Source organism: Tauraco erythrolophus, chromosome 1 (genome assembly GCF_009769465.1).
Source record: "Tauraco erythrolophus isolate bTauEry1 chromosome 1, bTauEry1.pri, whole genome shotgun sequence".
NCBI classification, from domain to species: Eukaryota; Metazoa; Chordata; class Aves; order Musophagiformes; family Musophagidae; genus Tauraco; species Tauraco erythrolophus.
Genome location: NC_141465.1, coordinates 68,635,977 through 68,653,326, shown reverse-complemented (window position 1 = coordinate 68,653,326; position 17,350 = coordinate 68,635,977). Strand labels below are relative to the sequence as shown.

Below are 17,350 nucleotides of genomic sequence, written 5' to 3'. Positions count from 1 at the left end.
AATTGTCCAATTGTCAGTTGACTTAACTGTGATTCTGCTTAAAGAAAAGGACTTTCCAAGAGGAGTAATTACGTATCACCCCTGCTCTTTCCCAGTTTCACCATGTGAAATAAAATGCTAAAATCAGTGCAACATTTAGTATTGGCATCGCCGTTTTCAGATGATGAGAGGGACTGTGGTGTTTACTGTTATCTATTACAGTATTGACAGCTTAACTGATTCGGTGGTGTAAACTGATCTGTGGTATTTAGAAAGCTTAGAACTGAAAGTGCTAATAGAAGTTTGAGATCAACAGGGTGGCAATATGGGGCTAGGTGATGTGGTTTGGCTACTCTGTGTAACTCTATACCAAATCAGTTTTAACAGAATATGTCATTTGGAGCAAAATTTGATCCCATAGGTGCAAGTCTTATCAGAGATTAGAAACAGTTTTTTCAGCAAATTTAAGGTTGCTTTGGAAAAGATTAATGATTACTTAAAAAAAAAAAGTAAATGTATCTTTTGTTTTGCTAAGATGTGTCTGTTTGTTTGTTGTTTTTTTTTTTTCCCCAAGTAATACATACATTTGTGTAGAAGGTGAAAGGGGAAAAATTTATTCTCCATAGCAAGGGAAAATATGCATCTTCAGAAGGCCAGAATAGCAAAGGAGAAGACTCTTTGCAGTGTCTCTCAACAGCAAGAGGTTGTTGCAATAATCGTTCCAAAAAATTGCATCCCTAGTGCAAGTCAGTATATTTTGCTAAGGTTGTATCTTTGATTTTTGTACTACACTGCATAGGACCTTCTCAGGTAAATGACTTTCCTATCTCCATGCCTGTAAATTAAATTTGAAATTAATGAATCTCTCTGGTGCTATATTTTTGTAGAAATTCTATGTTTGCTTTTGCATCACCTTACAGAGATCTTGCTAAAAAACTTTCTTACCTGATAGTAATGTTCATCTTACAAGGTGTAGAATAAGCAGATTGTTCTATGTGTTGCTCGACCTTTTGGTGGTGATCTCACTGATTTTGCCAGACCTCCAAAATAAATGTGTTAGGTTTTTTAACATCAGGAGGCTGAGTATCGTGTGAACCCAATTCCTTCATCCAGGTGTGTACACTTCAAAAACATTTCTCAGTGAAACTTAAATGCTTGGAGAAAGAAAAAAAGAGTGCAGATAGGTGAATTCCACCTCCAACCTTAAAGGACTACCTCGTTTACTCTGATGGTTTCACTGTCTCACAGGCAGGGGCTTTGCAGCTGTCCAAGAGCAAACTACATCAGCGTTGTGTCCGTGCACCTTTGGTTTTTGGGGAGCGTGTGCTCTCAGGTGCTCCTGTCTCTCTGGGACCCCCCTGTGCAGGGCCTGCCAGCGATGGGGTGCTCCCTGTCTCCTTCCCCATGGCACGGCTAGTTTGGCTGCTTTTCTACCCCTTCCCCTGCTGCCTTTCCTGCTGTTTTGGGAGCACTGCATTAAATTTGTAGCCAAGTGTTGGCTTGCTTTTTGTACTTAAAAGCAGGGCCTAGCAGACGGGGCCCTCGGGAAGGCTCGGAGGGACCCCGCTGATGGTGGCAGCCATTAAGTGGCCGGCCCAGGGCAGCATGGTGAGCAGCTGCTGTCTTCCCGTGTACCTGCAGCCATGGAGGCTGATGCCGAGGTGAGTTTACCCTGTTGCACGTTCTCCTTTGGTCAGTGCCTTAGCATGGTACTTATTCTCCAAAGCCTTTTGACCTTGTCATGGTTTAGCCCAGCCAGCAGCTAAGCTACCACATGGCTGGTCCCTCGCTCCTCTCCCTCAGTGGGGTGGGAGGAGCAAAATGTAGCAAAAGGCCTGAGGGTCAAGATAAAGAACAGGGAGGGATCACCCACCAACCATGGCCTTGGGCAAAACAGACTTGGCTGGGGGACAGATCAATTTAATCCATTAACAGTTTATTCAGAGAGGATAATGAGAAACAAAGCCAGATCTTAAAAAAACACTTTCCCTTCACCCCTCCCTTCTTCCCAGCTCTGCCTCCTCCCCCAGTGGTGCAGGGGCACAGAGAATGGGGGTTGTGGTCAGTTTGTCACATGCTGTTTCCACTGCCCCTTCCTCAAGGGGGATGACTCCTTACAGTCTTCCCCTGCTCCAACGTGGGATCCCTTCCCACAGGAGACAGCTCTCCACAAACTTCTCTGATGTGAGTCCTTCTCACAGGATACAATCCTTACCCATCAGATTACTCTAACATGGGCTTTTCCCACAGAGTCACAGCTTCTTAGGGTACAGCCACCTGCTCTGGCATGGAGTCCGTTCACACAGATGGCAGATGCAGCTCTCCTCCGCTGTCAGTCCCCAGCAGTGTGGGGTCCTTTCTCACAGGAGACAGTCATCTACAAAATTCCTTCAGCACAGGCATCTCTGCTCCAGTGTGGGGTCCTCCACGGGCTGAGGGTGGATCTCTGCTCCACTGTTAATCTCCATGGTCTGTAGCGGGGCTGCTGCTGCCTCATCAGGGGTCGCAGGGGAATCCCAGCTCCGGCACATCTCCTCCTGCTCCATCTTCACTGACCTGGTGTCTGCATGGCTATTTCTCTCATATTCCAGTCTCTTTTGCTGCAGCTGTGCCAGACCTGACTGGCCCCATGAACCTTGGCAGTCCCGGCGGGACAAACTCCGTCCAGTGGGTGCCCCGGGAGCAGGGCGCTTCGGAGCTCTCCAGAGCCATGCTGCTGTGGCCACCTCCACTTCCTTCACCACCTCGGTGGTGGCCGAGCATGGGCAGCCACCTGCCTAGGAGGCCGGGGGGGACTGGCCCCCTGCCTTGGGTTCCTTTGTCCCCTTCTTAAACAGGACGTTTGCAGAGGCACTGATTGACTCAGCCTTGGCCCGAGGCGGATCTGACCCTTTTTGGAGCTGGGAAATCTTCTAGCAGCTCCTTACAGAGGCTGTGTCTGCAGCCCCTCACCCCATACCAAAGCCCCACCACATAAACCCAGAACAGACCTGTATGAACTTTTCCCCTTTATGTGGTGTGTTTTGTTCCCTGCCCCCCCCCCTCCGCTTTTTAACAGCTCCTATCATCTAGAATTATTTTTTTTTCTGTTGTAAGTACAAGAGATAGTATTGGGGACATTAACATCTTTACAGATAGCAAAGCTTTTAGGATTCTTCCAAGGGACTTGCATGTTTTTCTGCCTCCTACTGAGTAGGTCTAACTTCTTCTATATAAAACCCTCTGCTTGCTGGCTCTTCACTTCTTTCACCAGTCAGTCTTCAGTTTACTGGTTTGCTTAGCAAATCCCATTGTGAATAAATTAGTAAATCATACCTATGACATATAGGTATTTCCCTTTCTTTGAACTAGAGAGCTTGTGAAACTCACCAGCATGGGTTGCCCCTCTGTGTCCTTTCCTCTTTGAGGAATACCTGAGGTATACCAAGACTATACCTCACAAGACATCGAGACAAAACCATATATTTGTCATGAGAGTATTCCTTACTATTGAATATTTGGCAAATCGAATGCTGTATTGTGTCTTTATAATATTTAGAAATGCTTAGACTTTCAGAGCAGAGATGTCAATAAGGATGTTGATATTAAGGTGAGGGATTAAAAGGGAGAAAATACTCAGTTTCATCTTGAAGCCAAAATATTTATTAACAGATGGAATTTGGTTTTGTCTTGTTTTTTACCCATAAGGTTTCCAACTAACATCACATTTGAGGAAAATCCTTTCCCATCTGTCCAGTTTCATATCTGCAGATGTATAAACAAAGCACAAAAGGATTTATAAATAATATTTCACTTATCTTGAGTGTATAATGTTGAAATAGAAACATTAGGAGTAAGCAGATTTCTATACAATTAAGAAGGAAACTGGTATGCTATTTCTTCCTTGTTCTGGTGTCCGCATTGGAAGAAATCTGTTTAAATGTTGGAGAGAGTGCAATAAAAAGCCAAAGATAGTGTCTGAGAATTAGAAGGATTACCTTACACTGATTAAGTTGAGAGAAACATAGAAACTAATATTTCATGGCACAGAACCAAAGGCTGCTGAGGCAGTGTGCGTTCCATGTAATGGTTAACCTAAATCAAGTAGCATCGCGGTTGTGACACTAATAAAATTTATATAAAATTTAAATCCAGATCTGACTACTTTTTTAGACATGTTCTGTAATAATGTATTGTGATATGATGTTTAAATTCCTTGAGAGTTGAAATCCATCTTCATATTAATATTTCAATTTTTTTTATTATAACCTGTTTATATGCTTACTCTTCATCTATTCAAAACATTTTCAACAGTGAAATAGTTTCAGACTTTGATATAAAATATTGTTTGTCCTTGGAAGTACTTCAATCTGGTAAGCAAATAAACTTTAGTTTGTCATGCCAGCTATTCAAGCTTATACTTCTTCTTCTGTGTCTGACTCTTGTTTGTGTTTTTTTAAAATATGATGGAGTAACTAATTTTTCTTTAAAAAAAACCCATAAAATGTACTTTTTATCACAGGATCAGCAATAGTAATATTGTTTTCATGATTAACTTGAAAGGAAAACTAGTGATAAGAGAGTCTTGCAGGAAGTGTTAATTTTAATGGACACCTTACCATACAGTACAGATTTGGGCTTTCTGGACCATTTATCTAGTTTGCTGAAAATCAGTTAGCAATGAATTGGGGTTTTTAACAGTTTAAGTTTCACCAAATAATTTGTTGATCAACTTGATTTAACCTCCTGCTTCCATCCCAACTTCCTCTACTTCAGAGAGTAATTTAGAATATTGTTGTCACCCAGTATTAAATCTGCTAATATTGAAGTATGGAGACCCTTAAAATGGTCAGCAGCATATAGCTTAAAATGATAACAAGGGGAGGGAAAGTTACTTGCTTAAGTATTAATTGAAGTTGCTTCATGATACCTTGTTCCTTCCATCTCTGTGGCCTAGCCTGCTTCCCTTTGTGCACACGCAGCAGACAAGACTTTCTGCTAAAGTTCATCCTATTTCGGCTCCCTGAGCAAATGTAGAAGAGTTCTCTCTGAGGGTGATACTGGTTTTTTTTTCCGCAGTGCACTCAAAGAGACAGTAGGGAATATGGTTGTAATCTCTGTGTACGTTCAGTAGATCTGAAGTGACCAACTTCATCAGCTGCACATAAGTAACACTGTTGTAGAGAAACGTTTTTTTAATTTGATGGTCTTGAGTGAAACATTAGTTATTTCACAAGTACTCAAAATTTAGATGTTCTCTAAACCAGCTAATTTTCATGCTAAATTTACAGATTTGTAGCAAAGTAACTTGAAGAATAATTAGTACTGTAGAAATTGAGCAGCTTTCAAAGAAAAATACTACAGTTTTTACAGGACCACAAGGTCAATGTCACTTTTATATTTGGGACATAGCAAGCCTTTCTTTTACAGTATCTTCAAGTCTTTCAACTGTGGCACTATGGAATAAGTGAAAGTATGCAGTTTATTGTTATGCATTCATTCCCTATTAACAGCCCCATGTTGGCATTGCTCCTTACTAAGACAAACCTTTGCTTTTATCTAGTGCTAAGGCTTCATTTTATTGTCTTTTCATAGAGTATATGAGAGGGAAGATACACATTCTAATACAGATAATTTAACATGTGTGATTTACTCAGGTTTTGTAGTTTTTGCTTTGTTTTTGCTCGAGATGTTGACAAGTGCAATCATGGTTGTTCTTTGATGGTTGATATTTTGACGCTATTTCAAAGGTACAGTGAGTCAAGAGAAGTGTGCCTGCAAACAAAATCAGTCCTGGACTTGTCTCCAGAAAGTGTTTTTATAGCATACTATGATAATTTAGAGGCGTAGTCCTCTGATAGGACTTCTTGTAGGATTTTAACAGTTTTTATTTGAAAAGATTTATAGTAAGTGGTTTTGTAAATGTAAGAAATTACCCTGAAGAAGCACCCGTTATCGGCTTAATAGGCTTCTATCAGTGTCCTTGTAAAAGCATCTGTAGGTCTTGTCTCAAGGTTTGCAACTGAAGTCAGTTTTCTTCCTTCTATAATGTTACACCCTCACTGCAAAAACAAGCAAACAAAGCCAAAACAATGTTCTTGACTCTATGAATATATTCTGTAATATATATCCTGAAGAGTTAATAAGCTTTCTTTTTATTCAAAACAATAGACGTTTAACTCGCTTGTGATAGAACTCACCACATAATACCCTTTTTCCTTTTATGTGTCAGAACTCGTCAAACTGGTGTGAACGTGACTTCACCTACCATTAAAAAAAAATCATGTCAGCACCCCATTGACTAGAGGCAGTGGCTCAACTGGAGTAATAAAGTGTTCCAGCTGCCACCAGATAGCCTCTTACATAAGCACATAATCAACTTACGTTAAGAAACAAAGTAAGTAATTACATCTTACAATCAGAACACTTGCTCCATTTATATTCAACTTATAATTTGTAATTGACCCCTTAAGAGCCATGTGTACTAGAAAAAAAAAATAACAGGATAACTGGTAGACTCATGATCTTTCTCTGCACTAGACTTACAGCAGCTATGCACTTCCAGGGGCATGGTGGCTGGATACGGTAACTGGTACTGCTGCTGTGGCAGGGCCTCAGACCCAGTCATGTAAGAAGTAAAGTAGGTGTGAAAATACTTTGTTTTCTTTGGTTTTAATCATAGCTGCTGATTTATAAGATAAAATGGTGAGTTTCCCTTTTTGTTTGTACTATGCCTGCTAAAAGAGTTCAAGTCAGGATCTGTGCCTGGTATTCCCATCTGCATTTATTAAGCACAGCTGTATTTTATTTCCAAGGAATTGTCTAACAGAATGCCTCCTAAAACCAAGAAAGAGTAATTGTTTCTAGAAGGTGAAAGTAAATTGCTTTCCCCTCTTGAAATTACCCCTCTTACTTATGGATTAAATCTGCTTATGTTTAGGTGGAAAAAAAGGAAAGTATTAGGAACTAGACAGAAATAACACCAGTAAGACTTTGTACTACTGACCAGGGTACTGCCAAGGATTAGTTATCTCCTTTGTGGTAATACTTCTTGGGCTAGCACCTGAAGTTTTATTTTTGGCACTGTGATTTTGGTGTCTTGCCCCATCTTCTCTGCCTACAGGATAGCTGATCCTGCCTGTAGGATACATGTCCTGAAGTGTGCAGCATGTCGCCAAAACCATTTGGAAATATGCAGATTTTAAGAAACTGATGATATGCTCTTCTGCAGGAGCCGAATATGCCTCATTTGTTATGAGTGTGTATTTGGGATATGACTGTAGTAGGATTTGTAGAATCTTCTGCTATTTTACTGCATTATTTTTCTGGGGGATGAGAAGCAGGGTGTGTGTGTGAAGAGTCTAGAACAGTGATTTCTGCCTTGATTTGGGTTTTGCCCTGGGCTTTAAATCTTCTTAAAGGCTTAAGGTAGAAAGCTACTTGGTAGAATACATGTCTTGAATGGTCAGGCTTGTGTTTACAAACATGTAGTTCTTACTGAAATTGGCTTGGTAGTCAGTAAATGCATATTAACTGATTTTAGATACAACATAAAATTACGTCTCCTAAAATCAGCTGAGTTGTAAGTGTTTGTGTGGAAGCTTATGTAATCAATTAAACTTATCTGTTGAAATTGTTTGGTCCAAACCTCGGCTCAGAATATGGACAGTTTCACAGTTTTATTGAAATTTGAAGTCTAGTAAACCTGTAGTCATTTAAGAAGATCTATGAATAAGAAAGTGTGAATCAAAGTACAGAACTGCTATGGTCATATATTTTCTAAATAAGCAATATTTGATATATATCTTACAGTATAATAAGAGTACTGGGATTCACTTTAGACTTCATTTATATCCTGGACACAGGGATGTTAAAAAAAAAAAAAAAAACCAAAAAAAAACCATGACAAGCTAGTTCAGAATTCCTTAATGCTTTTCCTAAGCCAATTTTGCAGCAACTGAGGATTTGCAGTATTTATATACATTTTCAAATAGAACAAAATGTTGCAAAATAGAAAAAAAAATCCCCTTTTTATGATTACTTAGCTGTTCCAGTTTGTAGGTTCTTTAGCCTGTCATATAGAGCAGATGAAAATAGATAATCCTAGTAATTCTGATGTAAAGGGTTTTTTCATACTTGTTCAGCTGAAGTAACACCTCTCAGATGTATCATCCTTCTATTTAAAGACTGTCTTTTTTCTAAGATATTCTGTCATAGAGGCTTTCCGTAAACATGATACTCTCAGTGTGGTGCCTGAAGAGCCCATGTACCTTGTACTGGAAGTTTGCTTATGGTTACTTATGGTAGAGATTCCCAATGTGTGGGGTATGGGAAACTGTCAACCTTCTGTAAGCTACTCTTGGCTAATGTTGGTTTCCTTTGTGGTCTTCTATTGAGAGGAAAATGTGTCCAGGTTTTTTCTTATTTTTTGTTTGCTTATTGTTGACAAAAAGAAGGGATGGCAGATCAGCCTTCAAAGTGTTAGAAACATTTGTTTAGGAAGTAGTTCACTAAACGTTAAAGATCTGAGTTAATGTTGTGGGGTACGTTATCTAGGGGCGGGGGGAAAGGGGGATTTTTTACATCGTTAGAGTCCCAAGAGGGACTTTTATGACAAAAGATACTATCCCATCACAAGCTGGTTTGGGGGTGATGTATTGTAACTACTCGCCTCCATCCCTCCCCACATCAAAGAAATCACAGCAGTAAATCAAAGCCTAGAAGTAGGTGCCTTCTCGTGTGTTTTTGTGTATGCTTCTGCTGCTGAATGGAAACCTGCAACATCAAAAGGTTGTTTCAGCCTTGTTCACTGAATGGCAGACATGTGGAGGTGGAGATTACACTTATCTCATCCCAGACAAAGCTATATAACCTCCTTTGTCTTTATTATCAAAATCATTGCAGCTCAGAATATATTAATCACAATGTAGAGTATAATTCTAGACTTGACAGAAAAATCTTTCTTTAAAACTATCTTTGCTTTCCTGCATGAAGGACACAGTTTTGATACATTAAAGTTGAATGTGGACATTTCTTCCACATATAAATAAAAGGAGATATAGAAAGCATTGAAAACTTTCAAAAGCATGTTCCCCGTGTTCTGTAATTACACTGATAGCAGTCTCATAGCATTATTTAGAACCTTGCTTACTGAGCTATCAATAAATGTTGGAGTGTGTGATTTCCAATTTAAAAGTGGGGAAGTAGCTACCGTTTTTACTAGAATAAAGTCATTTATATTTTCTCTACTTTTGATGAAGAGATGGTCGTTGACACTGTACTGAATATACTGGAGCTTGAATTCAGATGTGTTCAGCATACCGTGTTGACCTTACTATGAGTTCCCTGGTTATCGTTAATGTTTTTGTTAGTAGTAGTTTACAAGTATAGAATGTCTACTCAGGATGGACAGTCATTGTGGATCAACTTGTAGTACCTTACAGGTCACTGAATGTATGTTGGAAAAGAGAATGTTTTATTTAAGTGCTCCTCACCTTTGTTAACTCAGAGGGAACTCCTCCTGATATATTAATGATATTTTGGTTTCATCTTTACCTAGTCTTCACAGAACTATTTAAGATGTTAAAAAAATGAAGGTCCATCCTGGACTTCCAGTGTCCTGTCTTGTTCAGTGATTACTTAGGTGTTGGAGTTTCTCTGAATTTAGTTACCAAAGAGTTGAGTTACAGAACTTCCTTTTCACGGTTTTGACTACTAAGCATTGGCTATTTTGATTTCTGAAGTTTGGTATTTAAATACTTGTATAATATGTTCTGTACTTTTTAGATTATTATTTTTTTAAAATAGCAACGGGCATCAGCTTCTAACTGACTAGACAACTTGATTTAATTTATTTTGTATTGTGACTAATTTTTTGAAATGTTGATTACATTTTTCTGAGACTATATATGAGAAAGGAAATAGCTGTAATGTAAAATAATTTCGTATGAATATATAACTTCTACAATGCAACTAGTAGTAGCAAATACTCTTAGAGTTTACTTTCTGTAAATATTTGACTGTTTACAGTAGAAGTGTTTGTTCTTGAAATATTACTTTCACAAACATCAAAAGATTTAAGTTGTGAAATATTTATTGTACTTACTGTTCAGTTGCAAATCCTTCTTCGAGTGTAAAAGTAAATATTGAAAAGCTCAGTACATCAAAGGAATTATCAAGTAATATTTAATCTTTGTGGAATTCATGTTCCTCAAGTGCAGTGAAAACAAGAATTCTAGAAATCTTGTGGATGTGGTTATTGGCGTCATAAAGCTTTTTATGCATCATAAGTAGGTTTACTCATGCCCCTGACATGAGCACCTAAAGGTGATGAATGTCCTTCATGCTATTTTATAAGTTTAAAACTCTTGGGTTTCATCAGTATAGATTTTATCTGGTCAGATTTATACTCCTGATGCCTACTACTTTTGGAAAGTTTGAAAGATCTTCACTATTATGCATAGAGATTGAACGGGATAGTGTATCAGCAACACCTGTATGATAGTAGTAAAACTGTAAAATACAATTTATGAGCTCATACTTGAATTGGCACATGACCTTTTCCCTAAAATACGGCAACATGTGGCATAACTTTGCAATGTTGAAAGAAGTAATAAATTAATATTTTATTCCTATAGTGTGCCAGAGTTGTCCTGGAATACTATTGTATAATTATGTAAGAGTTTGAAGTTTGTTGAAAGTAAGTTTTTCCAATAGCTCTAAGTAAACATTTTATTAACCTTTTAACCTTATCTGTAGTTAGGGTCCTTTCTCCTGTCAAGGTGTGTGTGTCTGTGTGTTGGTGTTCACCAAGCTGAATTTGCGTAACATGGGTTTTGGTGCTGGTGTGCAGTAAAAAGTAAGGAGATGAAGGAAAATGCTAAGTAGCCTCTAATTATACATATTATTATGTATCATTATATAACTGATTGTAATCAGTTATTCCAAACAGTCAAGTTATTTCTGAACTGTTGTCGTGGGTTAGGCCGCTCCGGCAGCTAAACCCCACACAGTCGTGCACTTACCCTCCCGCAGCCCCAGGGATGAGGGAGAGAATTAAAGGATAAATGGGATACCCATGGGTTGAGATAAGAACAATTTAATACAGATGATTTAATACACAGTGTATGTGCTCACCACCCCCTTGTATGCGAAGCCCGTCTCGTCCCGAAGCTGCAATCCCGGACGAACGCGAGGCCCCGAAATAGAGAGGGGCAGAGAGAGATAGTACTTGGAGAGTGGGAGTACTGAGAGAGAGAGGGGAAAAAAAAAAGGCAATAGAGCCAAAGCGCAAAAGCCCTTCTTTCTGACTGCCCCTCACTTTTATACTGGGCATGACGCTGCATGATATGGAATACTAATTGGCCAGTTCGGCCCTCAGTCTTAAGTTCCACCACAAATCACAAGGGGAATCGTGTACCCCTTGTCCCGGCTATGCTCCCCGCTTATCCTGCCATGCTTCTGCACTCCGGGCAGGACATGGCACACTGAAAAGTCCTTGGAGTTTCACTTCCAACTACAAACATCAGGTTGCTATCAACATTCTTCTCAGAGTGAGCCTCTGAGTAAAACCAAAACACGGAGCTCTTCTAGCTGCTAAAAAGAAGAGCTAACTCTGTCCCAGCTAAAACCAGGACAACTGTAGAGACAAGGTTTGTTCAAGATGAAGTATAGGTATGCTGAGATTATTTTGTGACTTTTTAAATAGCTCTCAAAACCAGTTACATATAAAAGAAAGGAAGATCTATAATTTGCAAGTTACACTGCAGGGAATATGGCAAAACATAACTACCCATAGTAGAAATTTGGCTATTAATATTGTTATTTTGACTAATGCCAGGGCTTCCAGACTGTTCATAAACGTAACACAGAGAAAGCTTGTCATTTGTACCTTACTTGTTTACTCCTGTGGTAGTAACTCCATAGTTAGGTAGGCCCATACAGTCTGCCCTTAGACAGGGAGAGTAAGTTGGGAACTGGAGTAAGTGAGTAGAATCTTTATTTGAGAATTTATCAAAACATGACACCCGGTAATTTTGCTGAGGATTTACATCTCTCCTTATATGTGTGGAAGACTAATAGGTAGCAACTGCATTAGTTGTACTGCTTTCAGTAGCACCCATGTGATTGTTTTCTCTCTCATTTTTCTTTGGGTGTTGGCTTCTGATGAGATTGCAGCCCAAGCTCAAGCATGTATAGTAGTATAACTACAGACATACACTGAGAATTTTATTTTTTTTTAATTAGTCTTTATGTAGCAAAGAAAACAAGATGATGTTAAATAATAAATCACCGTTGATTTAGAAATTGTAATTCAGTTTCAGCTAAGTATAAATAGATGAATATGAAAATATATAGAGAGATTTATAAATGAGTTTACAATAAATATTTTGGTGAAATTTTGGTACAAATATGTAACATAAGGACTAAAGCCCTGGGTTATTACAGGTGGAACAGTCCATGTAACAATGTTTGGATGTTCTTTGGCTGCTGTCTCAGTGGATGGGAAGACCAGCATTTTATGAACTGTTAAACTTCTTAGAGTACATGATGACACCACAGAATAGCCCCACCTTTTCTCTGCCAGAATTGAAGTTTCACTAGCTCTTTATCCACTTAGGAATGAAAATCCTTTTAAACTCTAACAAGAACTGACTAGTCAGGACAGTGAATGTAGTGAACTTGTGTTACAGATTTAAACGTGATGACAAGTGTTTACAGGGAAGGAAGGTGTTTTCTTGGTAGGAAAACTGCATTATATTTCTCTAGTGAAAGTAGGAATAGAGAAGTCTCCTGCTCAGCTATGTGTCAGTAGACTGTAGGGTGCAATAGTTAACTTTGGGTTTTTGTCCATAGCTCACCTGAACAATTTAGAAACTGGCTAATGTATAGGTAAGACATTTTGACAGCCCTTGTACTAAGTGTAAAGAGGCACATGAAAACTTACATCTTTTAATTGTCTTTGTTCTGGAATCCAGGCCAAAAATTTGATTCTTCCACTTGCATTTTTCATTTAGGTATAGTCATAACATGATTTTGGCCTGAGGGTCTGACAAGACTGCCGCTGTGTTACAGGTAGGGTAGGTACAGTACAAAAATACAGTTTTGTTTAGTGCTTGCTTACAGAGCAGCTGCACTTCTGAGACTGTGGAGAGAAGACAGGTAAATAAATTGAATATTAGGTTCACTGTTTGCTTTGTGGAAGGCAGTGTCACTGGCCAGTTCTGATCATGTTCATGTGAAGGCTGATGGTAACGTAATTTTGCTGCTCTAAATTTAAAGTGTATTTTTAGAATATGTCCCCTTTTGAATAACCTGAAGCTCCTCTAAGAACACTACTTAGAAATGACTTTTAGTTGCATCTGATCTTGTTGATCTTACCAATGCATATTGCTCCCATATACATTAACTTGTACTTTTGAAAAAATTGACAGCAGGTATTATTACTTTATTTTTCTTCATCTTAATGTCTTCATATAAAAGGAAAAAAAAACAAACAAAGGTGTATCTGTGGGTGCTTTCATTACTTCTGAATGAATGAAAACAATCTGCTGCTTGCTTCCCTCCATCTTCCTGTTTATTTATAATCTGTAAAAAGAATATTATTTTAAAATTTCAATTAATCCTCTGACATGAAAATTTTGATCTCTTTAGAATTTTTCTTGATGAATTACTGCAAATAAAAGTATTTCCTGGTAACCGAGAGAGTAAGAAAAGCCCCTGCATTCTGAAGTGTTTGTACAGCGCTCTCTTTAAAAGTATCTCTAAGTGTCTCTATAGATACTCTGTGAATTTGGCTGGCACTGCCTGCAAATCTTAGTGACGTTTAGTTGGCTTGCAAGAAATAAAATTGCTCTTGTTGTTTTGCAGCTTTTGTTAGCACCTAAGAAAGCTGTACGCTTTCTCCACAAACCTTAATTTCATCAGTTGGTCTGGAGCTATTTAGATGTAAACTTGATTTATAATTAATTTAAGTGCTAAAGCTGCCAAATATCATGTGTCTTGTGTGACACTTTCCTTTCTAGCTTTGCTTATCACTTCTATTTGCAGTGTAGTTTGTTTCTCATTTGCCTTTCTAATTGCAAGTGAGACACTCTTGAAAGGATTTCCATGTAGCAGTTCTTCTTGACTGGGGCTGGGGAGTCATTCAAGGAGGCACGCTGTCTCCCTGTCCCACGGGCAGCAAGGAGCAAAATGTGCCAGAACTGGTACAGTGGAGGAGGAATGAGGAGAAATGAAACAAAAGCAATTTTCAAGCTGTCTGGTAGTTCACATATTTCACAGATCTACCTCTTGCCATCATCCCAGTGATTCCTTGAAATTGGTTGAAGACAGCATGTGTGAAAGGAATAGGAGACTTTAATCTATATGGCTTTTATCACTACTTTTCATGGAGATAAAGAGGGAAACTAAACAAGATTCCTTCTCTCTAAGAGAAAAGCACAAGCATCATAAATAGCTATACCTACTGGGCCGGTATGTCAACAATATTTGGAGCTTAAACTGGCCATTTATGAAAGATTTTAATCTTGCTTGAATAATTTGGATTGTTTTTTATGTATTTGAAACAAAGAATTATGTAGCTCTTTAGGAAGAACATAGATCACTGGCCTTATCATTGTGAAGTGGAATGATTCACTCTAATATAGAACGCCTAGAATTCAGTTAAAGGTGACGCTCTAAATTGGAAATCAAAAAGCACTTTGTAGACAATCATCTCCTACATTAGAATGTCCCTGTGCAAACTGATGTGATGTGATTAGAATATAATATTAGGATTGTATCCTAATTGTATTAGGATAGCTTTGGAATCCTTTTATTCTAGGTACAGTGCTCAAGGAGGCATGAACTACAAGGCTGAGAAATTTATATTGACTACACATACAGAAAAGTTAGGTATTTTACAGAAACTGGAATGTTTGCTATTGTGTCAGAATGTTTGTTCTAACCCATGTGAATTACAGAACTTTACATGATTCCATCATCATATTTCTGTGTTTCCTCTTTCCACCTTCAAGCAATTTCACAAAACTTTGTGCAACCTATTGCTATGAAGCCCTTCTGCCTGCATGCACAAGACACTTGCAGGAGATGAAAAGAAGGATTGGAAAACCAGTATCCACCAAGTGATATGGGTATGGCTTGGTCAGGAAACTTATTTGTTTCCTAGCACCATTTTCTGGAGCTAAGATCTACTTGACTTTGCTTATAATCACATCCCTTACCTGAGATTCATAAATAAAATAACCTAATTGAAGTTAAAGAATGCTTACAATCTTCTCTTCTCGCTCTACATATGCTTGTGTCCAACATTGCGTGATTTGCAGGCAATTGGGAGAGTTTTATTTTCAAGTGTTATTTCTAATGAAAATCACCAGGCAAGGATTTAAAATGCATTTGCTGGAAAGAAATGCAGTAGTAAATATTTTGTAGCAACAGTATAAGACAACAGATCCCATGACAGTGGCATCTCCCATAGGAAATGTGTTAATTAGTCATATGAGTTTCTGGGAGAGAATTGTTATGGGTTTTTTTTTGTGTGGTTGCCTCTGAAGTGCTGCATTTTGGTATTCGGTTAAATTAGTGCTTTAATGGCATATGTCCATATGTCCTATGCTTGTAGGTGCAGGAATTAATTCACTTTCTGTTTATAGTACCTGATATCGAGGTAGTCCTTTTTCAGATTATAAAATCCGATAGGGAATTTGTCTGATAATTATGTTTGAATTATTTTGTCTATGCCATTCTGTATTCATGTGAAACACAAAAAAATCTTAACAGCTTTTAAAGTTGTATTTAGTCTTCATTTGGAGCTTCGTTCATTTGTATGGAGGGCTGCAATAATACTGTGAACAAAATTTAAATCTTAGTGTTCTATATAGGTGAGTTTGCCTAACATTTAAAATCTTACTAAGATTCTTTAAGTAGATGAGAATTTCACCCTTTATCTCCACAAAGAAATACATGTAGATCTGTGAGATTTTTTTTGCAAAGTGTGCTATTTCAATTCTTAATCTCTTTTACCGGCGAACAGTTACCAGAAATGTAGATTATTTTTTTAAAAATTTCTTTAGAAACAATCTGTTTTACAATATTTAGAGAGGGATTCTGTTTTTTATGATTTATAGATCAGATCTACCTTTAAAAGGACAGTAAATTTGATTGGATTTGGAAAGGTTAGGTAAAAATTTGCACAGTGTGCCATTGTTTGCATAGGGAGATGGCTGCATGTTTACCTGCAGAATGGTGCTGGGTCAAGTGTAAAAAAATAGGTATTCATACATTTGACAAATGAAGACAAAGATGAGATTATATGATTTCATGGTTTGGTAAATATCATATGATAAGTAAAGAAGACAGTTTGCTTAAGATGTTAGTAAGGAAAATGAGTTCCTTTTTTTCATGTTAGTGGATTACAGCTTCCTGAGATATTGAAGGTGTTTCTTTCCACTGAATGAAAAATTAGAAACTGAAGGCATTTTTTTAGTGCAGAGCTCTTGTAATGTATCCAATTAGATAAGCGCAAAATGTTCTACATGAGACAGCTTTTTTCACACTGTGCACCATTAGTTCTTCATACAGATTTTGAGTGATACATAGCTTGTCAGTATCTGTTATCCTAATATCCCAAAAGTGATTCAGCAGCTGTGTGTTTGGTGTGCAATTTTAACTAATGGTGCTAATTGTTTTACGGAGATCCAACAGTAGTGTTTTATTGAAACACCAGGCTGTTAGCAAAGCCTGCCTCCGTGAGACTTAAGTATTTCTGTGTGAAAGAACTTGAGTTACAGCTTGGGCAAACAGGGCTACAGTTGATGCTGAGAATTCTTTGCTGTTAAGTCTGTGGTTAGAGTGTACAGTCTGTTTTTATGACTCTGAGAAAGCATTTAGTAAGACAGTAGGAGAGAATATTGTTCAACAAAGTGTACTTACAGCCTGACCAGGACAGTTTTTTGCAGTTTTCAGCTGTACTTAACGCATATTAACTTGTGTTTAGTAGAATTTACATGATTGGGAGAGAGAAGATAATTTTGAACTGAAGATTGTGGCTACTAGTAATGCCCAAATCAGTAGTTCAAGTGGAGAATCAGGAAACATCATTCAGTGTTTCCATTGATTTCCAAACTGTAAGTCAAAAGTCTTTATTAAAGATACTTGGAAAGACTTGGAGTCTTTCAAGGTCAGTTACTTTTCCAGGAGTTACCCACCGTACTGACAACCCCAGTATGCCCCGTTTTAGTTAATGAGCTAAAATTATCTTTGGTTGGAAGGAGCTAAAAGAAAAAGTGAAGAATAACATGAGTGGTTAATCTGCTGGACTCTATCATGTTGGTTTTAGGCTGCTTCTGTGAGAAATTATAGAGACATTTTCGAATTAGTCACAAAGACCTCC

General features: G+C 38.0%; 1 protein-coding gene across 1 annotated transcript in view; it reads left to right on the top strand.

Moving 5' to 3' along the window:
• Positions 1 to 1,622: 1,622 nt before the first annotated feature.
• ATP11A (ATPase phospholipid transporting 11A) overlaps positions 1,623 to 17,350 on the top strand; it is an 84,607-nt gene continuing 68,879 nt past the window's right edge. The window contains exon 1 of the mRNA XM_086615865.1: positions 1,623 to 1,640. Coding sequence (XP_086471991.1) covers positions 1,623 to 1,640 — 18 coding nt within the window. The remainder of the gene's footprint in view (positions 1,641 to 17,350) is intronic.